Source organism: Lampris incognitus, chromosome 9 (genome assembly GCF_029633865.1).
Source record: "Lampris incognitus isolate fLamInc1 chromosome 9, fLamInc1.hap2, whole genome shotgun sequence".
Taxonomy (NCBI): Eukaryota; Metazoa; Chordata; class Actinopteri; order Lampriformes; family Lampridae; genus Lampris; species Lampris incognitus.
Genome location: NC_079219.1, coordinates 46,772,269 through 46,797,944, shown reverse-complemented (window position 1 = coordinate 46,797,944; position 25,676 = coordinate 46,772,269). Strand labels below are relative to the sequence as shown.

The following is a 25,676-nucleotide window of genomic DNA, read 5'->3' as shown; positions in this document are numbered from 1 at the left end:
GATGAGGGTGCCATTTTTTTTCCAAATCGACTCCCTGCTGACTCGTATCGATCTGCTTCCAAGACTGAATGGATGTATGCAGCTCTGCTCTCTAGGCTAGAATAAAAATCATAACATAATCTTTTCTTTCCTTCCTCTCCATCTATCTAAACCCTCTTAGAATTTACATAAAGAAAAATGATCTGGCAGAACATGGTTATTCTTGAGGTTTCTGTTCTGTTTTGTTAAAGTGAGCAACACATGGAGTCAAACTCCTGGTTAGTAAAAAGCTCCCTTGGCAGATAAAACAGCTTGTGATTGTGCCTGCTCATCTGGGTGGGCAGAATAAGATCATGAGGCCAGACCTGAGGCCTCATTTATAAAATGTTCTTATGCACAAATTTGCTCTTACACACTCATGAAATGTTTTAGCCCCCAAATTTGTCTCGAAGAGAAGACTCAGAGCCTGGCTAACCCTGAATTTAGACACCAGTTGGCTAACACTAATGTCTTTGCAAGCCTGGGTGATTGCTAGTTGCAAGTGGTCGAGAATAGATGTCAGAAGGAAGAAGGATTTGTGTACGAATAAATTTGTGTGTCAGAACATTTCTTAAATGAGTCTCTGGGTCTTTTCAAATCAGCATAAATCCTGATTTCACACAATTTTCCTGCACGAGTTTGGAGACCAGAGGCAAACAATGCTGGGAATCACATGCAAGCAATTAAACTCATGTCATCAGACATATTTTAATGCTTGCAATTATGGTATGTGCATGTGTATGTCTTGACCCCAGATTTGTGTGCTCTCTCAACCAAACATAACAGTCAACATGGTTGACACCATCACTGGTTAATCCGAGCACCAAACAGGTGTATAGATTTGGTTTCCTCACTAAAAAAATATGTTTAGGTATATTGAGGTCAAAGGCAGGGAGATATGATTTATATATCATGTGAATTTATCTCTTGTTGTTCAGCTCTGTTTTCCCATAGGTGAAAACATGCCGTTTAAACTCTCTCATCTGAGAGAAAACCCAATCACCTGCGAGTTGAACCTCAGCTGGCAAACGCTGCATGAGACGTGCTTCCTCTTGGCGGTGGGAGGGGCTCCAAGTGTATGACGCAGAACAGCTTTCTGAACCGGGTCCATCTGAGAGAGAGAGAGAGAGAGAGAGAGAGAGAGAGAGAGAGAGAGAGAGAGAGAGAGAGAGCAAGACACAGAGGGGTCGATTAAGAAACAGAACAGCTAACATAATCAGCCTAACTCATCCGTCCCATTCTGCCCACAGCTTTCCAGGAAGCAGAACATCTATCTTCTGTTACAACAGGTGCTCTGACATCCAGACACCAACACAGTTGGATGGGAAATCAGAATTTTATTTTGCTCACTTAGAAGAGACTTCAGCATTCAAATTAAACTTTAAGATTCAAGATTCAGTACAACTGCCATTTCAACATAAATAGACTGCATATAGCACTTTTCTAGCTGCAACGGCCACTCACATCACTTTACAATCAGTAAATGTATCACATTCACCTACACACACACCCACTTACTCATACGCCAACGGAAGTGTAAAACAAAACAATGTACTAACAACTGGCTCATCAGAAGCAGTTAGGTGTTAGGTGTCTTGCTCAATGCTTCCATGAAAAGGTATTGTCATCCATCTGCAATATGCTCCTCGTTCCACAGTAACGTTCAACCTCAGTGAACTTTGACAGGCGATTTCATATGACATAATCATCCTTAACATCACTTTCCCTTTCATCCCTAAGGCGAAAACCAAATATGGAAGAATCAAGAAAAGCACTTTATAAAATGCAACTTGATTGATTGATTGATTGATGTTTCAGTTGTGGCAAAAGCCTAAAAGATAGCCAGCGACCTTTAAAGCTTACACCAACACAGACAGTGCTAGTTCTCTCTGCTGTTTACAAAGTGCCGACAGAGGATGATCTACTATACTGTAGCAAGACATCATATCTTGCTACAACCATATTAATAGCAGGGACTGAAGTGATTTTGGTTGCATCAATTTTGATGTATGTTTATATAGATATATATAATATACATACACACACACACACACACACACACACACACACACACACACACACACACACACACACACACACACACACACACACACACACACACACACACACACACATACATGAAATCCAGCAGGTAAAATCCCTTATTGAAATAGCATAGCAATCATCTGGTAAAGTGCAATCAGAACATCATATTGCTGATTAATAAGGCCTGCCGTGCTGTGGTTAAAGTTTTAAATTTGAAATGAAAATTTACCTTTTTTTCCATTGTTAGCTCATTTTCTAAGTCATATGTAAAATTCAATTTAATTATTTTACATCCAAATCTGAAAACCTCCATCATGGATGCAAGATGCGCTCTGTATGCCATTTTACGTTATGTTTCAAAGGTTGTGGACCTTAATTATAAAACAAGTCCAGTTGCACTTGATTCAACTCGATAACCATGACCTGGATGAATGAGAACATTCACAGACATACCATGGACTTGGTATATACCAAGTCCAGTTGCACTTGATTCAACTCCTTTTGATAAAACATGATATATTATATATATAAAAAAAACCTTATAATTATAGCTGCAATTCAGATGTATCCCCAAGCACACACTTAATTCGGACCAGAAATGACTCATCCAAAACATAAACATATAAATGACAAAACACCTCCATCACCTGTGTACACACAGACACACACACACACACACACACACACACACACACACACACACACACACACACACACACACACACACACACACACATTCAGGGGGGACACGACCCCCATCCTGGGGAAATTATGATCTCCCTCCCCTCCCTAATATACCACTCTAAACATAACTATGTAATTTCAATAATATCAATAATACGCAATGAAAGCACTTGTGCTGATTATAGATACCTAATAGCGCATTCTTAAGTTTAAAAAAAATCGCGCCCCCCCCCCCGGCCTTTGCCTCACAATGGTTTGATCCACTGCCTCCCACCCCGCAGCCCTTGGCAGTGGCACGTGATGCAGGTACAGCGCGTGTGTGGGAATCATCGTTGGTGGCTGACCTCCAGTACAAACTAGCGTTAAATTCATTCGCAAGAACTATGTCTAAATATGTTCGTCAACGACCTTTTTTTCCACGACTAAGACGAGACTTCACCGACGTAATTATACACTGTGACGATATCAAGAGGCAATATTCTTGATGAAAAAAGACAAGTATAAAAAAACTTTATTTTTGTTGACAAAGAGACGAAATATTATAAACGTTTTTCTTCTAAATGTGCTTTCAGTCACTTTATAGCTGTTAGTGGCTCAGACTGCTTCCGTAGTTTCTGCTGTCGCTCTAGAGGAGCACTCGTTTTGTTTAAACATTGCGCCCCAGTAAGAGACAAGGAGTCAGCTGTTATAGTTAACAAGGAGCGACCAACAAGCCTCCACCTGCTCCTGCTACGCTAGCTTCAGAACAAATGAGACGAGCCCTTCGTGCTAAAGCTAGCAGGCAGACTGGAGCTGCTTCCATGAGACAGACGAATGATTCAGAGTTCAGAGGTGATACATCATGTGCGGCATCAAAAAATAATGTCGGATAAAATGCAACGAAGTAAGTACCTAACAAAAACAATTCAGTGGAGAAAAGTTATTTAAATTGCCATTAGTGTTTTAGCCATGTAAAGTTGCTCAGCCACAGTATGAAGATATGGGAAATAGTAGTGTAAACTAGGTGAAGAGGAGAGGTGATGATTAGCGAGCAGCATGGTTTCATGCCATGAAAGAGCACTACAGATTCAATGTTTGCTTTGACAATGGGCCAGAAGGAGTTGTCTTTGTGGATTAAGGGGAAAGAGAGAGCATATGACAGGGTGCCGAGAGAGGACGTTTGGTATTATGAGGAAGTCGGGAGTGGCAGAAAAGTATGTAGGAGTGGTGCAGGATATGTATGAGGGCAGTGTGACAGTGGTGAGGTGTGTGGTTGGAATGACAGATGGGTTCAAGATGGAGGTGGGATTACATCGAGGATCGGCTCTGAGCCCTTTCTTGTTTGCAATGGTGATGGTCAGGTTAACGGATGAGGTCAGGCAGGAGTCTCCAGTTTTTGTTTTTCTTCGTGTCTGTAGGAGTACTTCGGCTGTTAAAAATGCAAACCACAGGCAAACTCGCCATGTATCTCGCAGGCATCTTCGTCCTTCAGTTACTGAAATGACAATAAATTGTCCCTGATTCATGAATTACTGGAAAGGTTAAGCAACTATTCCAATGGTCGCAGGTGACAACATCACTGACCCCCCCTTTTTTCCCCTCCCCAATTGTATCCGGCCAATTACCCCACTCTTCCGAGCCGTCCCGGTCGCTACTCCACCCATTCTGCCTACCTGGGGAGGGCTGCAGACTACCACATGCCTCCTCCGATACATGTGGAGTCGCTGTTATGTATGCACACATCGACAGTGCTGCATTTGATTTGGTGCTGTTCTATTGTGCTGGGATCGATTGGTGATGCCTGCGGGCTCTGGGTTGTTTGATCGAGTCTGCCTTTGATGCTGGGTCAGTCTAAATAAAGAATGCCACGGAGAGGTTGTGTCGAGCGACAGCGCTGTGTCCTGACGTGATTTCTAAATACAATATTGGCGACGAGGATGGCTGATATCTCCCTCCCACCACCTGCCCCCTTCCTGGCTTTACCTGGCGAGCCTCCGGTACCATGGACTCGCTGGCTACATAGTTTTGAAAATTACATCATCGCCTCAGGGCTCGACGACGTGAGCCAGGCTAGGAAGACGGCTCTGTTGCTACACTGCTTGGGAGCAGAGGGTCATCGTGTGCTCGGGTCTCTGGGGAACGTCACAAGCTTTGCCGAAGCTGTGGGACTTATGAGCACCCATTTCGCTGCTCCACAGAGTGCCCTTCTTCGGCGATTTATATTCCGTCAGCGACACCAACTGCCTGGTGAGTCTGTGCGGCAGTACGTAGCTAATTTGCGAGGGCTAGCTAGCTCATGCAAGTTTGGCGCGCCTCAGGACGAGATGGTTCGCGACCAGCTAATCAAACACACCAACAACGCAAAGGTGCGTGAGACTCTCCTGCTGGAAAAAGACGATCTGCTGCTGTCCAGAGCAATTACCATCGCACTACAGGTTGAGGGAGCAGCTGAGTGTGCTGCTATGCTAAATACACAGCAAGTGGCCACCTCCAGTCAAGCTGCCAACGACTCCTCCCTCTACTCACGGCTGCCCCTCGGGACGCAACCCAACCAGAGCGAGGCGGACGCCGACTCCACTGGGGACGTCTTGCAACTGCAACGACGGCGTTCTCGGCCCCGCCCTCAACAGTCCTGTGGTAACTGTGGGTCTCGGTCTCATGGTTCAAGGGCTCAGAACTGCCCTGCCCGTGGCCAGACATGCCGTAGCTGCGGTAAGCACAATCACTTTGCCAACGTCTGTCGATCTTCCCCGGCTGGGTCAGAGGGCCACACCCCCCAGTCTTCAACCGCCGTCATTCACAAGGTGAGCTCTGGGCCAGTGTAATTCAAATCATGCACAGTCAACATTAATGATGTGTGCATCCCCCTGCTGTTGGACACCGGTGCAAGTGTGTCTCTCCTGAATGTTGATACCTACAGTCAATTTTTCGGTTCACTGCCACTGTCCGCACCCTCAGCTGTCCTCTGTGGGTATGGTGACTCCAAAATCGATCTGGTTGGCTCTCTCCAACTGACTGTCCGCTATGGAACCAAGCTGGTGCCCAATGCAGTTTTTCATGTGGCACGCCGTGGGGCCAACCTGATGGGCCTGGACCTGTTCTCCGCTCTGGGGTTCTCCCTCTTAGACACAAGGGGGGCAGCAATCCTGACTGTCGCCACACCTTGGCAGCAGAAGTGGCCATCGCTGTTTATGGGGCTGGGCTGCCTCTCCGCCTTCACCCATCAACCTCTCCTCAACCCTGCTGTGAAATCTGTCATCCAACCACTGCGCCGCATCCCGTTGGCTCTCCGTGATGGGGTCTCCGCCGAGCTGCAACAACTGCTGGAAGCTGGCATCATTGAACCGGTGGACGCGTCACCTTGGGTCTCAAACCTCGTGGTGGCTAAGAAGAAGTCGGGGGGCCTGCGTGTCTGCGTCGATCTACGTGCAGTAAATAAGGCAGTGGTCCCTGATAAGTATCCACTGCCCACCTCAGAAGAACTCACTGCTCAGTTCTATGGCTCTGAGGTGTTCTCCAAGCTCGACCTCAGACAGGGGTACTTACAGGTGCCCCTCCACCCCAGCAGCCGAAACCTCACAGCCTTTGTGACACATGCAGGAGTGTTTCGCTACACCAGGATGCCTTTCGGTCTCAGCTCCGCCCCTAGCTGCTTCCAGAAAATCATGGTCTCCGTGCTGGCTGGCATACTGGGCGTGGCCATTTATCTGGACGATACAGTGGTACACGGGCCCACCAGTGAAATCCACGACAAGCGCCTTAACATGGTCTTCGCAGCCCTGTCCAAGCACAAGCTAACTCTCAATGCTGAGAAATGTGTCCTCTCTGTGCCAGCCATCGACTTCGTGGGGTTCCGGCTGTCAGCGAGCGGTGTAACTCCACTACAATCCAACGTGGACGCCATTCAGGCCATCCCTGAGCCCAGCTCGGCCGCCCAGGTCGCCTCCTTCCTGGGTATGACAAGTTACTACCTGAGGTTTCTTCCCCAGTACTCTGCGATCACAGCCCCCCTGCGCCAGCTGCTGCGTAAGGACGAGCCATGGGTGTGGTCAAAGGCATGCAGTGACGCTGTGCGTGATCTCAAGACTCAACTGACTTCACCACCAGTGTTGGCTCACTTCGACATCTCCAGCTCCACCTTGGTGACCTGTGACGCATCAGCCACAGCGATAGGGGCCGTGCTGTCTCAAACCCAGAACGGTGTGGAGAAGCCCATTGCCTTCGCCTCCCGTGCCCTCAACCTGACCGAGCAGCGGTACTCCGTGGGTGAGCGTGAGGCGTTAGCCTGTATCTGGGCTTGTGAAAGGTGGCACCTCTACCTCTATGGCCGCTCCTTCACCCTCAGGACAGATCACCAGGCCCTGACAGCGCTGCTGTCCACATCTGGGACAGGCCACAAACCCCTGAGGCTGCACCGCTGGTCTGACCGCCTCTGCCAGTACAACTTCAGCCTGCAGTTCACCCCAGGCAGAGACAATGTTGTCGCCGACCTGCTCTCTCGCTCTGTCTCCACCCCAGCTCCACAGACGGACACTGACTGTGTGGAAAAGGACATTGTCCAAATGCTACACACACCCCTCCAGGCCACTGTCTCTCTGCAGGAGCTGAGGGCAGCCTCCGAACAGGACCCTGTCCTCTCCCAGCTCCGCACCTACATCCAGAACGGCTGGCCTCACAAGGTCCCAGAGGAGCTGGCTGCGTTCGCCCGAGTCAGACAGGAGCAGCTCTCCTGCTGGAACGACACCTGCGTGGCACCTGGGTTTTGCACAGTGGTCCCAGCTGCTCTCCGTGCACGTGTTTTGAATACGGCGCATGAAGGCCACCTGGGCATTGTGAAACTGAAACAGCGCTGCCGAGACCTGGTGTGGTGGCCGGGGATAGACAGAGATATTGAGGCTCTGGTGAAGGACTGTTCTGCCTGCCTTGTGAGTGGCAAGACTGGCCACCAGGTTCCCCCACCCCTGCAACCTCTCGCCTGGCCCTCTCAGCCCTGGGAACACCTGCAGTTGGACATTTGTGGTGAGATCCATGGAGTTCCCCACCACCAACGCTTCATGGTGGTCGCCTACGATCTACACTCAAAATGGCCTGAACTCACCACTTCCGGCACTGTCACCTCACAGATCATCATCGACTTCCTGGACTCTCTTTTCTCTCGCTGGGGCCTCCCAAAGGCCATCACCACTGACAACGGCCCTCAGCTGGTCTCTGCCGAGTTCACTGCTTATCTCGAAAGCAAGGGCATCCATCATATACGCACTGTGTACTACCACCCCCAGGCCAATGGCGGCGTTGAACGTTTTCACCAGTCCCTGAAGAACGGCCTCAGAGCACACATGGCCCAAGGGTGCTCTTTCACGCAGGCCATCCGTCACACTCTGCTGCACTATCGGGCCACACAGCACTCGACCACAGGCGTCTCCCCATCCTCTCTCATGCTAGGCCGGGAACTGTGCATGCCCCTTGACAGGCTCCGCCCCTCCACACCTCAGGCACCTCCCTCTGGGGTCAGAGCCTCAGTCACTCGTCAGCAGACGCGGATGAAGCAACGGTTTGACCAGTCAAAACGAACCAGGGTGCCAGACATCAATGTGTCAGACTGGGTCAGGGTCCGCAGGCCCCACAGGGACAATAAAATGGCTTCATACTGGTCCTCTCCTCTCCAAGTCACCCGTCAGCTGGGCCCAGCCACTTACCTCCTCAGCGATGGCACTCGGTGGCACTCCAGTCGTCTACGGAAGGTGTCAGCTCCGCCACACACAGCTGGTGACACAACCATAGCCATTCCCTCAGCATGGTGAGACGCCCCGGGGCTTCATGCAGCTCCTACACGGGCCCCAGACATTTCTGGGCCTCAGCTTCCCCTGCCATCTCCCTCCCCACCTCGGCCTGCCCAGCCTCAGGCCGCCCCGCGACCTGTTCGCACACATTTACGCCCTGGCCACCTAGAGGACTTTGTGTCAACCTTTCATGTTTGAAATCCTGCCGGGGGGGGGGGGAATGTTATGTATGCACACATCGACAGTGCTGCATTTGATTTGGTGCTGTTCTATTGTGCTGGGATCGATTGGTGATGCCTGCGGGCTCTGGGTTGTTTGATCGAGTCTGCCTTTGATGCTGGGTCAGTCTAAATAACGAATGCCACGGAGAGGTTGTGTCGAGCGACAGCGCTGTGTCCTGACGTGATTTCTAAATACAATAGTCGCCAGACACTTCTTTTCACCTGGCAGTGGGGAGTTTCGCCAGGGGAACGTAGCGCGTGGGAGGATCACGCTATTCTCCTCAGTCCCCCCACCCCGAGCAGGCGCTCCGACTGACCAGAGGAGGCGCTCGTGCAGCAACCAGGACACATACCCACATCCGGTTTCCCACCCGCAGACACGGCCAATTGTGTCTGTAGGGACGCCCGACCAAGCCAGAGGTAACACAGGTATTCAATCCGGGGAGCCCCGAGTTGGTAGGCAACAGAATAGACTGACACGCCACCCGGATGCCCCTCATCACTAATTTTTAATATGCAGCGTCTATTTTATGTGTAATTTAATGGTTAGTTTATATAAATAAAAACGTATTTAACATCTTGTACATGTAACTAACATGACATTACACAGCATTAGGCTATATAAATGTATAGCTGAGTAACTGATGTAGACTAGTGTAACTAATCTTGAAACTTATACTTTTTGTGCCAGCTTGTGTTTAAGTGGAAAGATTGCTTAACAAAATTATATGTTGAGGAACACAGGTTTTATTTGGCTTTTATGTAAACTGACCAGCATACACAATTACTTTTAATTCTTCAATTTGTTCACATTTTAATGTGTGACCCCCATAACATACTGCCAACTGAATACCTGGTCCCTATCATACTATGTCAGTATTTGAATGACACGGTTGACCTTCAGCCTTAACTGCTGCCCTTGAGTTTGATGTACCCTATGGCTGGGCTAAGGACATTGAAGTTCTTGTATTTGTCTACTGGCTGGACTCATGTTGCTTCGTATAGAGTTGTCTCTACAACTTTTGATATCTCAAGGTCCATAATGCATAACACTGTATACAGGATAAGCTGAGCAGTCATCAGTATCCTGGGGCAGACTATCCACATCCCAAGAGATGACCAGCTGGAATAAATGGGTTCCAGATTTAGTGACCTGGCTGGATGTCCAGCATTAAGTGTGGTAGTTGGGGCAATTGATGGCTGCCATGTAAGAATAAAACCACCAGCTGTCAATGCTTAATGCTATTTCGACAGAAAACTGTTTTCCTCCATACAGCTGCAGGCCATCTGTGACCATCGGGGGCGGTTTAAGGACATCTTTTTTAAATACGCAGGCGCAGTACATGATGCTGCTGTCCTGAAAAATAGCCTTGTTTATGTTAGGCGGCTCTACCCACGAGAGGGCAAGTATATTTTAGGAGATGCAGGATACCCTTGCCTGGCTGCCCCTATGCGTCTGATAACCCCTTACCGTGAACCTGTGCAGGCACGGTTCAACCACAAGCACTCACAGGATTTGGGATGATGAAGACCCATTGGTGTTCCATTTTATTTAAGGCCCTGGAAGTGAGTCCCACATTTGCTGCAGAGGTTCTTGCCTTTATGCCATTCTTCACAAAATTTCTTTGGACAATAGCGACTTGGTTGATGACGATAACATGGAGCCCTCTAACAAAGGCAATGGAGTACCTGGCTGTGCTGAAATAGCATGACGGGACACATTAAGGGACAAACTGTCTGCAGCTGTTTCAGCTCCAGAGGTTAAAGTACCTTCCCTATAAGAGCATGACTTTCTAAATATGTGCAAATACTATATTTAATAAAGCCTGTCCTCCCTTTTAGGGTCATAGCCCCAATCTTTTTCTTGTAAATGGATGCATTTTTATTTTTTTGCATATTGTGTTGGAAAATTGCTTCACATAGTATACTATATGGTGTGTGGTGCATAGTAGTTTAGTATATAAAACTTTGTTAAAAGAAACACTCAATGATAGGAAAAGTGCTCAACAAATAAGAAGCAAAATATTCCAGTGAGTCAAGTAAATTCATGCATACGGCATGAAACAGGCTTGTACTGTCTCATAAAGAATTTACTTGAATCACTAAACAGAGAATTCTGTGTTTAACCACATTAGCAGCTGATGAGTGCGCGACGCACGAAACAGGCCTGTACTGTAATGCATTAAAACGTTTTCCCTGTATGTGTTGATATATACGTATATATATACGTATATACACTTAGCACAAATAGTAAGGAAATTTGTGTTTGGTAGATCATTTCTTTGTTGTAAACAATGCTTCTTGGCAATAAATCTTATACCGTTGGAAAGCCTGCTTATTTCCCTTTTAAATGGTGCCGCATTTGTAAGGAACATGCATTTGTGGGATGAGCAGCACAGCTGAGTATGTGGGTTGTGCCCATGAAAAATTTGCCAGATCTTCTCTGCCAATGCCAAACAGCTTATTTTGCTGTTGCTCTTGACTCTTGTTTTGGGCTTCTGGTACCCCAGGTGCTGACAATCAGGTGCCTGATATAAGATTCATTGCCAAGAAGCATTGTTACAACAAAGAAATAATCTACCAAACACACATTTCCTTACTTTTTGTGCTAAGTTTATATCGATATATATATATATATATATATATATATATATATAGACAGACAGACAGACAGACAGACATACAGTGCTTGAATTGGAATCAAAAAGGTGCCAGTACTCTGAATCAGCAACTGCTCAGCACATGCACTTGTGGCTCTCGTGGGTACCATGTGTTTTTGCCTGGTTTGCCTAGATAAACCCTATACTAGTTGCTTAGATAAACCACATAGTAGTTAATCATTTTCAGACATATTTCTCTGTAAAGAATAATAATAATAATGATAATGAGTAAAAATACTTCAAACCTTATCTTCAAATTTATTTAGTTCATATTTTTGTACAGGAAAAGAGGGTTTGTCTAAATTGATACAATGTACAGTGAGTTGGCAACTGTGTGGTTTTATTGCAGCTACTTGCTTTCTGCTCGCTTGTTTGTTGTCTCTCAGGGTGCTTGCCCTTGTCCCAGCTCTGTCATCTCTGATTGAAGTAGCATATCTGCAAATTAGACACAAACAATTAGAACAGAGGTGTGTGTGTGTGTGTGTGTGTGTGTGTGTGTGTGTGTGTGTGTGTGTGTGTGTGTGTGTGTGTGTGTGTGTGTTTGTGTGTGTGTGTGTGTGTGTGTGTGTGTGTGTGTGTGAGAGAGAGAGAGAGAGAGCGAGAGAGAGACAGAGAGAGAGAGAGCGAGAGAGAGAGAGAGAGAGATGACCACTTGATTATACAAGTGTCTTGGAATAAAGATATCACAACTTAGATACTCACTCTTGAATTTATCTGTCTAGTCCTCTCCATCCAGAGAGGGAGACCAGTTTTCTTTTTCCATTTCTGCTCCCTGTACATAAATAGAAATATTGTTTAACTAATCACTCAAATCAATACTGTGACGGTCAAGATGGGTCAACAATTAAGTATTTGGGTACATCTTATGAGAACTTATGATTATCTGCTTATATAAGTACACATCATATAATGAAATATTAAGTGTTTCAAGACAAACAGTTTAAAACGTTTTTAATTATGAAAAATACTGGTTTAAGCAGGTGGTTTTAATGTTGTGGCTGATCAGTAGGTATTCAACATATATACTTTTTTCAATATTAGTATGTATTGTTTTATACTCACATTCTTAAAAAAAAAGGCTCCAGAATGTCTTGGGAACAGCAGTATCAAGGGTCGGACGACGTTAGCGGGAGAGAAGACTCTGTGGGAGCCACTGAACTTGGAGCAGGAGGATCGACCAGAGAAGGCTCCCAGTCAGACAAAGTTTCTAAAACAGCATTTTCTGTATTTGCAGTTGCACCAGTATAAACTGGAGTTTCTTTCGGCTCCTTGTCCGGCGACAACCGCTTTCTTTTCGCACTATTAAGCCAGGCTAACATCTTCGAAATAACATTATGGTAGCTACCTAACTTAGCTACATGTTCAGTGACAAAGCACCTTTGGAGCGCGCTATGCACGTCAATACACGCGGTAATACGTTGCATTCTGGGTAGAGAAGTCTTTATTTGATATAATATTGTAGTGAATTTGAGGGACAACGTAACCATAGGAACTGCCGCGGCCGGGAAGCGAACCCGTATCGCCCACACCGCAGGAGACGTCGCTAACCGCTCGACTAAAGGGTCAGGCCCGCGAGCCAGCGGCCAGCGTGTCTTCTTATTCATGCACGTTACAACATAATTAGCTTGAATTTCACAGGCTCTTCTTAGGAACTACATAGATGGTGTTTGAGATGGGATTACTGACGCACTCTGTAGAAGTCCATTAAAACATACAGGCACTACAATATGCGTACCTGCATCATGAGTTGGCGGTACACAGTAAAAAGTACCGGTACGCAGACGGGTAAAAATCAGAAGTCCCGGTACTGCGTACTGATGAGTACAGGCCCAATCAAGCACTGTGTGTGTGTGTGTGTGTGTGTGTGTGTGTGTGTGTGTGTGTGTGTGTGTGTGTGTGTGTGTGTGTGTGTGTGTGTGTGTGTAGATAGATAGATAGATAGATAGATAGATAGATAGATAGATAGATAGATAGATAGATATAACTTTGTTAAAAGAAACACTAGATAGATAGATAGATAGATAGATAGATAGATAGATAGATAGATAGATAGATAGATAGATAGATAGATAGATAGATAGATAGATAGAACTTTGTTAAAAGAAACACTCGACGGTAGGAAAAGTGCTCAACAAAGGAGCAAAATAATCCACACAACTGATGATTGTTTATGGCGTGAAACAGGCTTGTACTGTTTAATAAAGAATGTACTTTACTCGCTGTATTATATATTGTAGCGAACTCGGGGGGCAATTCGGGAACCGCCACGGTCGGGACGCGAACCCGAACCTCCCATTCCGCAAGCGACAACGTTAACCAGTCGACTAAAGGGTCCGACCCGTTACTTAAGGGCCAACGTGTCTACTTATCCATGCACGTTACACTACCCCCCTCCATAGCATATCAGCTTCCTCACGCCTCTGGGCGCACGCGCTTCCAACGACCTCACGGTTTCACCATCCCACTTCTGACACCAAAGTAGAGAATTCGGGGGGCAGTCTGCGAACCCCGCCACAGTCGGGACGCGAAAGGGTCCAACCCGTTAGTGAAAGACCAACGTGTGTACTTATCCATATATATATATATATATATATATATATATATATATATATATATATATATATATATATATATATATATATATATATATATATATATATATATATATGTGTGTAAGGTAGTAATGTAAATCCGCCACAGGGTGGCACTGTTACGCTCTATGTTCCCCTGGGAATGCCGCAAATGGCGATGTTTGTCCCTCTTGCAACACCGTACCCCTAGTTCTTGTCCCGGGCAAAAGGCTACGTTAATAAATGTTTTTTTGTTTGTCTGCCGGAAGGTGAGCAGTGTTACTGGCGGTCTGCATTATCATAAAAATATTGATTTATATCGCACATATTGTCTAACTGTTTATTCTGTGGTGTTAATAGACAAGTTTGCTTATAACCTAGTTAAAGTTTGATGTCGAACATTGTATTTGGCAAGAGAAATGTGACAAAAAGTGTTGGCTAGCCTGTTGAGCATTAGCATAGCATATAACGCAGGATGCAGTATTATTTGAGCAGATTATCCATGGTTTTTTGTTTAATTTTATGGGTACTAAGTGCCTTATTTAATTTATAATGGATGACATTTGCTTTGGTTTTGCCGTAAGGTAGCATTTTGATATGAGATGTGTTTATTTGCACATTTGCACTTTTTATTTTAATTTTATTTTGAAAGAAAAATGTTTTTTGTTTGTCTGCCGGGAGCTGTGAGTATGATGAGGCCAGCGGCCAGCTGATTGATGAGAGGTGAAGTGTAAGCGAGTGCCAGTAAAGTGTCCAGGTCTCAGCCACGATCCCAAGCCTCCGCCTCCTTCCTTTTCCACGCAAACATCATACTACAACAAACACAACGCAGAGTCCCAGGGCGTGTAGGGAGACGACGGCCGAACGCAAAGTGCGGGTTACATATATATATATATATATATATATATATATATATATATATATATATATATATATATATATATATATATATATATATATATATATATATATATACACTACCGTTCAAAAGTTTGGGATCACATTGAAATGTCCATATTTTTGAAGGAAAAGCACTGTACTGTTCAATGAAGATAACTTTAAACTAGTCTTAACTTTAAAGAAATACACTCTATACATTGCTAATGTGGTAAATGACTATTCTAGCTGCAAATGTCTGGTTTTTGGTGCAATATCTACATAGGTGTATAGAGGCCCATTTCAAGCAACTATCACTCCAGTGTTCTAATGGTACAATGTGTTTGCTCATTGGCTCAGAAGGCTAATTGATGATTAGAAAACCCTTGTGCAATCATGTTCACACATCTGAAAACAGTTTAGCTCGTTACAGAAGCTACAAAACTGACCTTCCTTTGAGCAGATTGAGTTTCTGGAGCATCACATTTGTGGGGTCAATTAAACGCTCAAAATGGCCAGAAAAAGAGAACTTTCATCTGAAACTCGACAGTCTATTCTTGTTCTTAGAAATGAAGGCTATTCCATGCGAGAAATTGCTAAGAAATTGAAGATTTCCTACACCGGTGTGTACTACTCCCTTCAGAGGACAGCACAAACAGGCTCTAACCAGAGTAGAAAAAGAAGTGGGAGGCCGCGTTGCACAACTGAGCAAGAAGATAAGTACATTAGAGGCTCTAGTTTGAGAAACAGACGCCTCACAGGTCCCCAACTGGCATCTTCATTAAATAGTACCCGCAAAACACCAGTGTCAACATCTACAGTGAAGAGGCGGCTGCGGGATTCTGGGCTTCAGGGCAGAGTGGCAAAGAAAAAGCCATATCTGAGACTGACCAATAAAAGAAAAAGATTAAGATGGGCAAAAGAACACAGACATTGGACAGAGGAAGACTGGAAAAAAGTGTTGTGGACGGATGAATCCAAGTTTGAGGTGTTTGGATCACAAAGAAGAACGTTTGTGAGACGCAGAACAAATGAAAAGATGCTGGAAGAATGCCTGACGCCATCTGTTAAGCATGGTGGAGGTAATGTGATGGTCTGGGGTTGCTTTGGTGCTGGTAAGGTGGGAGATTTGTACAGGGTAAAAGGGATTCTGAATAAGGAAGGCTATCACTCCATTTTGCAACGCCATGCCATACCCAGTGGACAGCGCTTGATTGGAGCCAATTTCATCCTACAACAGGACAATGACCCTAAACACACCTCCAAATTGTGCAAGAACTATTTAGAGCAGAAGCAGGCAGCTGGTATTCTATCGGTAATGGAGTGGCCAGCGCAGTCACCAGATCTGAACCCCATTGAGCTGTTGTGGGAGCAGCTTGACCGTATGGTACGCAAGAAGTGCCCATCCAACCAATCCAACTTGTGGGAGCTGCTTCTGGAAGCGTGGGGTGCAATTTCTCCAGATTACCTCAACAAATTAACAGCTAGAATGCCAAAGGTCTGCAATGCTGTAATTGCTGCAAATGGAGGATTCTTTGACGAAAGCAAAGTTTGATGTAAAAAAAATCTTATTTCAAATACAAATCATTATTTCTAACCTTGTCAATGTCTTGACTCTATTTTCTATTCATTTCACAACATATGGTGGTGAATAAGTGTGACTTTTCATGGAAAACACAAAATTGTTTGGGTGATCCCAAACTTTTGAACGGTAGTGTATATATATATATATATATATATATATATATATATATATATATATATATATATATATATATATATACTGAATGCTAAATACAGACTGGAAGTCCCGAAGTAAGACAGCAGTAGTGATCGATGTAGCAATCCTGAGCAACAGCAACATCAGGAAGAAAGAGTATAAGAGCATGAGAAATACTAACGGCAGAGGGAAAAACTAGATCGGATGTGGAAAGTGAAATTCATGGTAGTCCCAGTGGTAATAGGAGCACTAGGGGCTGTGACCCCCAAACTGGGAGAGTGGCTCCAACAGATTCCTGGGACAACATCTGAGGTCTCTGTCCAGAAGAGTGCAGTCCTAGGAACAGCGAAGATACTGCACAGAACCCTCAAACTCCCAGGCCTCTGGTAGACGACCCAATCTTGAGGAAGACACACCACCCGAAAAAAAGGTTTTCTCTTTCTTTCTTTCTTTCTTTCTTTCTTTCTTTCTTTCTTTCTTTCTTTCTTTCTTTCTTTCTTTCTTTCTTTCTTTCTTTCTTTCTTTCTTTCTTTCTTTCTTTCTCTCTCTCTTTATGTATTTATTTGATGGTTTTAATAAGTACATTAATTAGTACAGCATAATTGGTTGAGTGTAATGTGAAATTACTTCTTTATTAAACGTCACTTGTTAATTGTGATTGCTGTGGTGTGTATATTAAAATACAACAGAAGATATTTCTCTTTACACTAACTAAGTATTCTTGATTTGCAGTTTAACCAAAAAGGCGATTAAATTAAAAGTAGCAAGTACTACTATATTGTGAACAGCTGCGGGCACTACATCACCAACATTCTATATAGTGGCAGTTACTACAGAGGAGGGAACATTTAAATGTATGCACAAATACAAGAAAGACCCACTACATGCCAAATGTTGTACCTAATTAGCCTACAAGTACACTTTATTAATTACAAGCAGTTATTTACGCAGGTAAAAAGTAATAAAGTTCAAGCTATTGGTGGATTTCAAACCATCTTTAATACATTTCTAAAACAAAAACAATGAAAAAAAAGTACAATCAAAACTCTTAAATATCCTGAGCAAAATATCAAATACCAAATTATTTTTTTAAAAATTCAACCTTTCAATTATTTTCTTAAACTGTTTTGAACTATTCAACTATTTTATTTTCTGTTTCTAACCAGAAGTTTCATTAATTTGAGAAAACACTCCTCTCTCTCTCTCTTTTGTCTCCTTGTGTCTTCCCTCTTCTGTCTATTCTCTCCCTCTCTATTCCTTCCTGTCTATTCTCTCCCTTTCTCTTCTCTCCCTTTCTCTTCCTTCTTCTCTCCCAATTTTCTCCATCTCTCGTCTTTCATCTGCCTCTCTCAACCTTCTCTCTTGTGCCTCTCTTTCTCGCTCTTCGTGTCTCTCCTCAACCTCCCTCAAGTACTGGAGAACATCTACTCTCCTCTTCCTCACAGGAATGTCTTCCTCCTCCTCCCTGCGCTCGGTGTTAAAGGGTTGTGGGAATACATCAGCATCCAGGCTGGCTGAGGCAATAAGGATGGGATGTGTTATGGATGGCCTGCACCCTATTTCCTCATCCATGGTATCATACCACTTCCATGATGCCACTGTAGCCTCACCACCCTCAGTACTAATCCCTGACTGGGGACATTTCAAGTCCTACATAACATCAAGTCATACAAATTATATATATATATACCTACTTTATACTTTTGTTTTAAAATTTATCACTTCTTCACCCAGGCAGGGCTCTGTCCTCCCTGCAGACCAGTTTCTTTCATGAATCTCCTAAAGCAAACACAGTTATGTTAGTAATTATAACAGCAGAGTGTATCAGATGCAAACGATTAAAGGTGTTTAATGAAGAACACACAATAAAGAGCAGGGAGCCTGCAGGTCCACGAAGTTAAATTTAGGACTTTTTAAGACATCTCTAGGACCACTTCGACTACAACTTAAGACCCACTTCACAATTATAAGGGCCAACAGCTTCATGCTTATTTCTCAGAAAAAATTATCTTCCTCAACCTTTTTGTTCAGGGGGAATAACCACAGCATTTCAGCTGATTTATAGGACAATTAAGTGGAACGGAGTACTCATATAATTACTCTTTATTTAGAACAATAAGACTTTGTTGGGCCTGAAATGCAGATTATTGAATTAAGAGTTTTTTTAGACTTTTAAAGGACCCATGGAAACCCTGAAAGAGAACAGCTGCTTCTTTGAACTTACACAAAACCTTTGATGACGGCATTACGTTAGCCTGTAAACAGGCTTTTGTTGGCTACTCGCCAACAGATCAGTTTTCCCGTCAGCTCATCTGTCCCTAGGGAATCAACATTAATTCAAATGAATTTAGCAATACGCAAAGGAAGAGAGGTAACCTAAATTATCTGGGTAAATTAGCTACGTCCCCCTATCCTCTCTCATCTATGTCACATAATGTTACTAATGCTAGTCTCCTAATTAGCCTAAATTAACCTTAGCGAGCTCCTCAGTTAACATTGCAACCACAACAGTGTGTCTACATACAATGATGTAACCAAACAAACTAATTTTAAAAAAGATATTACGCCTAGCAAAGTGAAACCTTATACTTACACTTAAATTTAAGCATTAATGATGGTACACCGGAGCCGCCTTGGTCGCCATCTGCCATTGTCTGTTAAGCTGTTGTTGTCACTACTGCATTACATTGTGGGGTATTTATGCCAGCATAGTGTCCAGTGCTTGCATACTGCAATATTTCATTGGATGTAGTATGCCATCCGCATACTTTTTCATGGATACTCTGGTTTCGTACATACTAAAGATGTCATATAGTATTTTGGCGTGCTAAATAGTATATTAGTAAGTGATTTCGGACGCAACCTTTGCTAGCTAGATAGAGTAACATCAACCTGTGTTTGCAGCTGTTTGATTTCGAGTCAGTGAGAGAAGCTGGCAATGCGATAGTGTTCCTTAGCTGGCAGGGTGACAGCGTGTTCATTAGTAGAGTTACAGCACTACTTTTGGTGTCCCCCTCAGGAATTACTCTTGAGAAAATTTCATGTAATTGTCCGCTCCAAAGTTGATATCAGATTTTAACCCCTGATACACACACGCACGCACGCACGCACGCACGCACGCACGCACACACACACACACACACACACACACACACACACACACACACACACACACACACACAGAGTTAGGATGTAGTATATCTTGCTCTGTAGGAGTCTCCAGCAGGGGATGTTTTCCTGCATTGCTGCAGCCTCCTGATTTGTTTGGTATGTACCCCCATCTGTTTAGTGACAAAGCCTTCAGGAATGAACAAACACCCACCTGCTTCACCACAAGAAAGACTGAACAGACCTCTTCTGGCTGGGAAAGGTGAAAGCAGTTGTGTGGGTGGTTTATTCCACCCTGACATCTGAGCTAATGACATGACTGAATTACACCAAGTCTACCATACAAACTGAATATATATTACTTCGGGTCTGTCAATATTTGGTCAATAAGCCCAAATCTAATTATGATAAAATGTGTTTCGCCATATAAATAGAGAACATTACATTACTATTTGAGATATTCACCATGCTAACCGTTCTGACAAAATGATTAACTGTAGTTAATTTAGTTTTTTTTTAAAATAGTAATCTTTAGCAATGTCTGGGAGCATCACTGCCTGTTCTGCTCGGGATCGTAAAACTCTACAGTGGGTGGTGCGTCTAGCAGAGCATGTTACCAGGACTTCCCTCCGTGAACTTACAAGACATCTTTACCAGGCAGTGCAGGACTAAGGCCCTCAGGATCTCCACAGACTCCAGCCACCCCTGCAGCCTATTCAGGTTATTGATGTCAGGAAAATGCCTCTGTAGCCTCAAAGAAAGACTAAGAAAGAGGTTCTACCCCCTGGCTATAAGACTGTTAAACAACCGGGCACAATAAGGACAATTAGTACACTACACACACACACACACACATGCATTCTCTCTCTCTCTCTCGCTCTCAAATTTAAATGGCTTTATTGGTGGGCGTAACACTGTACATATCGCCAAATAAAGTGTTTAAACATTGAAAAGCTAAACACTAAATATTTCTTTCTTTCGTTCTTTCTTTCTCCACTCGGGCACCTACCTTGTACTGCACACTACTGTTTTTGGTTTGTGTTAAAAATTGTTGAGCTTAACTTTTATGAAATGTAAAAAGTGGAAATTCAAGGGCTTACCAAGCACAGCAAGTTTCAACTTAAACTCCTGAATACTGTTTACCGAGTACACAGGCTCTCTCAGATACTTTTATAAGTACAAAGACTCTCAGCATAAAAAAAAAGCTTTGAGGCATCACACAGTGTTTTCAGAACATCAATAAACTATAAAGCTAGAACCTTTTAGGAGCTGGTTTAAACAATAGGAGGATGTTTTTCCTCATAAAATGTCTGTTGGATTCGTGTGTGTTTGGCTGCAGCACATGTTTAACCTGCCGGAATGTCTCAAGGGCGAAAGCCTGGTTTTAAGTTCCAGCCAGTGACCAAACATGGAATTAAACTCACAACCCGTCGATATCGAAGAACATGATGAGGGATCATAATGAACTTTCATTGTATTAGAAAACTACACTTGCACAAAGAGAAATAAAGGAAAAAAGCATGATTCATTACATTTCCATATGCTCAGCTGAAACTTATTACATTAGATTTGGTTTGATTTACAACGCATCATGAATAATGGGGGAATTTTATATCTAATCTAGTTTTAATTCTGAAAATAAATGTGAATATGGGCATTTTGTTTCACCATTAAACATACACTAACTCAAAAGGAAAGCATAGCTCAGTGTTATAACATATGAATAATGTAAAAAATAAACCTTCAAATTAAGGATGCACCACTTTCCCTTTTTCATTGCTGATGCTGATTCCAAGTATGTCTCTGCTCAGTACAGACCTGGATGAACTTACTGACATTGTGACATCTTACATCAGCTTTTGTGAGGACGTGTGTACCCACCAAAACATTCTGTACCTTCAACAACAATAAACCCTGGTTCACAGCAAAACTCAGGCCGCTCCATCAGGCTAAAGACGAGTCCTACAGGGTTGGAGATAGGATCCGGTATAACGAAGCCAGAAATACACTCACAAAGGAGATCAGAGTGGCAAAAAGGAGCTACTCTGAAAAGTTGAAAAAGAGGTTTTCTGCCAATGACCCATCATCAGTCTGGAGAGGTTTGAAAGACATTACCAACCACAGGAGACCATCTCCCACACTGCAGGGAACCATCAACTGGCTGACAATGTAAATAGATTTTACAGCAGGTTTGAAAAGCAAACTTTTACACCCCTCACACTCTCTGGCCACAACACACAACCAACTGCACTCCCTGCCATCCCCTCTCCCCTCCCCACTGGCCCCCCCATCTTCATTAAGGATCTGTGTTGAGGACGTCCACCAGCTCTTCCAGGCACAGAAGACCAGGGAGGCACTGGGCCCAGATGGCGTGTCACCCTCCTGTCTGAAAGTCTGTGCTGACCAGCTGGCCCCCATTTTCACACTGACCTTCAAAAGACCAGTGGAGATGTGTGATCTGCTTCAAGAGTGCCACTATAATCCTGGTCCCCAAGAAACCCTGTATCATAGGATTAAATGATTACGGGCCCATTGCCCTAATGTCTTTGGTCATGAAATCCTTCGAGAGACTGGTGTTGGCCTACCTGAAGGAAATCGCAGGCCCCCCGTTCTACTCTGCGGTTTACCTACCAAGCAAACAGGTCAGTGGAGGATGCACTCAACATGGGTTTGCATTTTCCAACACCTTGACTTCCCAAGGACACACGCAAGGGTCAAGTTAAGTCAAGTCAAATCAATTTTATTTGTGTAGCCCAGTATCACAAATTACATATTTGCCTCAAGGGGCTTTACAACAACACAACATCCTGTCCTTAGACTCTCGCATTAGATTAGGAACAACTCCCTAATAAAAAAAAAAAACCTTTAACATGGAGAAAAAATAGGAAGAAAGCTCAGGGAGAGCAAAAGAGGAGGGATCTCTCCAGTTTGTGGACTTCAGCTCAGGGTTCAACACCATCGTCCCAGATATCTTCCACTCCAAAGTCACACAGCTCACTGCACCAGCCCCATCTGCCAGTAGATTAAAAACTTCCAGACAGACAGGACGCAGCTGGTGAGGCTGGGGAAAATCCCATCCAGCACCCGGACAAACAGCACTGGCACCCCCCCAGGGATGTGTGCTCTTTCCTCTACTCTTTGCCCTCTACACAAATGACTGCACCTCAGGAGACCCGTCTGTTAAACTCCTGAAGTTTGTGAATGACACAACCATCATTGGCCTGATCCGGGATGGTGACGAGTCTACATATACATAGATGGCAGGTTGAACAGCTGGCCTACTGGTGCGGCCATAACCACCTGGAACTGAACACACTCAAAACTGTGGAGATGACAGTAGACTTCGAGGGGAGCCCCTCAAACATGTCCCCCCCACCCTACTCAACAGCATGGTGACTGCATTGAAAACCTACATATTTCTGTTCCACAATCTCCCAGGACCTAAGGTGGCCATCCAACATTGACACAGTCATCAAAAAGGCCCAGCGGAGGATGTACATTCTCTGCCAGCGCAGGAAATTCAACCTGCCTCAGGAACTGTTGATTTAGTTCTACACTGCAATAATGCAGTCTGTCCTCTGCACATCCATCACTGGTTTGGTTTGGATCAGCCACCAAACAGGGCAGGAACAGACTACAAAGGACAGTTAAGTCTGCAGCGAAAATCATTGGTGCAAACCTGCCCTCCATTCTGGACTTATACACCTCTAGATTCAGGAAACGGGTAGGCAATATCACTGCAGACACATCACACCCTGATCACAACATGTTCCAACTCCTCTCCTCTGGTAGGCGCTACAGAGCACTGTACCCCAAAACAACCAGATATAAAAACAATTTCTTTCTGTGGGCTGCCATTCAAATGAACGCTTACCACTGTCAAATAAATCCAACCATTTTGTATATACAGTACAATGTACAGTATATTGTACTCAATGTACTCTCCAAAATTAGGTACATGTACATGCTTTTATCTATTCTCTGCTTGACTACTGCAACATGCTTTACTCAGGTATCAGCAAGGGCTCCCTCCACCGTCTGCAGTTGGTACAAAACGCTGCTGCTCAGCTCATTACTGGGAAAAAGAGGCATGACCATATCATTGTTGCGCTTGCCACCCTACACTGGCTCCTTGCTATATTTCATATTGATTTAACATTTTATTGCTCACTTTTGGGGCCTTAAACACTCTTGCTCCTACATACATTTCTGATTTATTGACCTGGTATACGCCCCCTCGACCATTAAGATCTGCAGATGGAGCCCTGCTGGTTATTCCTAGGTCTCAGTCTGTTAGAAAGGGTTATCGGCTTTTGCTGTTAGAGCCCCCACACTATCGAACTCTCTTCCTGTTGAACTAAGACAAACCATCTATCTAGCTTCTTTTAAATCTCATCTTATAACGTTTCTTTTTATTAAAGCTTTTACAAATGTTTGATATTTGTTTTCATTTATTCATACTGTTTTTATTTGGTCTTATTTTTATTTGTGCCTTGCCTGGTTTTATTTCTTTGTAAAGCACTCTGTAACATTGTTTTATAAAAGTGTTGTATAAATAAAGTTATTATTACTGGTATGCTCTGTCATGTCCATCTACCTCAGGCATGTATGTAAGTAACCTGCTTACATTTATGTCATTATCTCTAATATATTCTCTGCACCATTGCACTTTATCACCTCTTATTTCACCTGTATAAATCAATCCTTGTGTATATAATTGAAGATTGTTGTGTTGTAGTGTTGTTATTCTATGTTAGGTGCCCTGAGAGAGCCATGAAGCCGGAGTCAAATTCCGTATTTGTGCAAACCTACATGGCCAGTAAACTTGATTCTGATTCTGAGTATCGGCCGATACCGATCCATTAGTTTTGCTAACTATGCCGATTTAGAACATTAGTTTGGGGTCAAATGGTAAAATAATTGAGACAGATCAGCCTTTTTTCAACTTTAAAGAAATACAGACTTCCACGTGCCAAAAATAAAGTAAATCAAGTCATTCTGTTTTTATTTATGACATGTTACTCAGGGCTTCTGGTACTGGATTTTAGTCTTGGGTAAAATCTCTGATACTGATACTCTATTTTAACCTGCAGGTGTTGGCTCAATGTCAGACATCGGTATTGATGAATCCCTGCTTAGATTGATTGTTTGGTGATTTTGAGAAACTCAATTACCATTTCAATGCCTCTGTAATTATATGGATAACACCAGGTCTCATTTTTCTACTTAATCATATTATGATTATATACTGAAGGAAAATGTGCTTTAATACACTCACTGTACTTGTGTGGGCAAGGTAATATAGACTGGACCAAACAATCGCCATTAGTAATGCTGACATCCATTCGATGACGTACACTGAAATACAGCCCAGCAAAGGAGTCACACCCTTTCTTTTACACAGAGTTCATAGAAAAACAAGACTGTCTAGGGACTCTCTCTCCTTCACCTGCTGAAGTTTGTGGCTGAACCAAGGGAAAAGAAAATGTTACACAAAGGTCTTCCACAATAAACCTCATCCAACTATCTGGACCTTTGGGAAGAAGATGACACATGAAGTTGGCATGAGGTCCTGGCAGGAGGAACACAACAGCAGAGACACAGCGGCCTGCTGGGAAGCTGGGACCGGGGTTCTGGAAAGCAGACACCAGTTAAAAACATCTGGGCCGTGAGAAAAAAAAATGACCTCTTGCTAGAAACATGCACTGAGCTACAAACATGTTATTTCACACTGAGTCCACCGCGTACTCACGATCTGAAATGAATGAGGGCCGCAAAGATGAAAATTGTCAAGTGACAAACCAGTGAAAAGGATCAGGGTGGGTTCATGGCGAATCTACAAGTACACAGGCATGATACATATTCCACTGCAGTTCTTGGCAGAATGACTCGATTGCTCACGAGTCAATCTGGATTCAACCCCCACCCCAACCCCCACAGAGACACACGTGCACACACACAGCACACACAACACACACACACACACACACACACACACACACACACAGAGCACA

General features: G+C 43.9%; 1 protein-coding gene across 1 annotated transcript in view; it reads right to left on the bottom strand.

The window, feature by feature from the left end:
* The window catches only part of znf385d (zinc finger protein 385D), a 190,692-nt gene that overhangs the window by 126,072 nt on the left and 38,944 nt on the right, over nucleotides 1–25,676 (bottom strand). Inside the window, exon 3 of the mRNA XM_056286291.1 lies at nucleotides 1,022–1,129. Coding sequence (XP_056142266.1) covers nucleotides 1,022–1,129 — 108 coding nt within the window. The remainder of the gene's footprint in view (nucleotides 1–1,021; nucleotides 1,130–25,676) is intronic.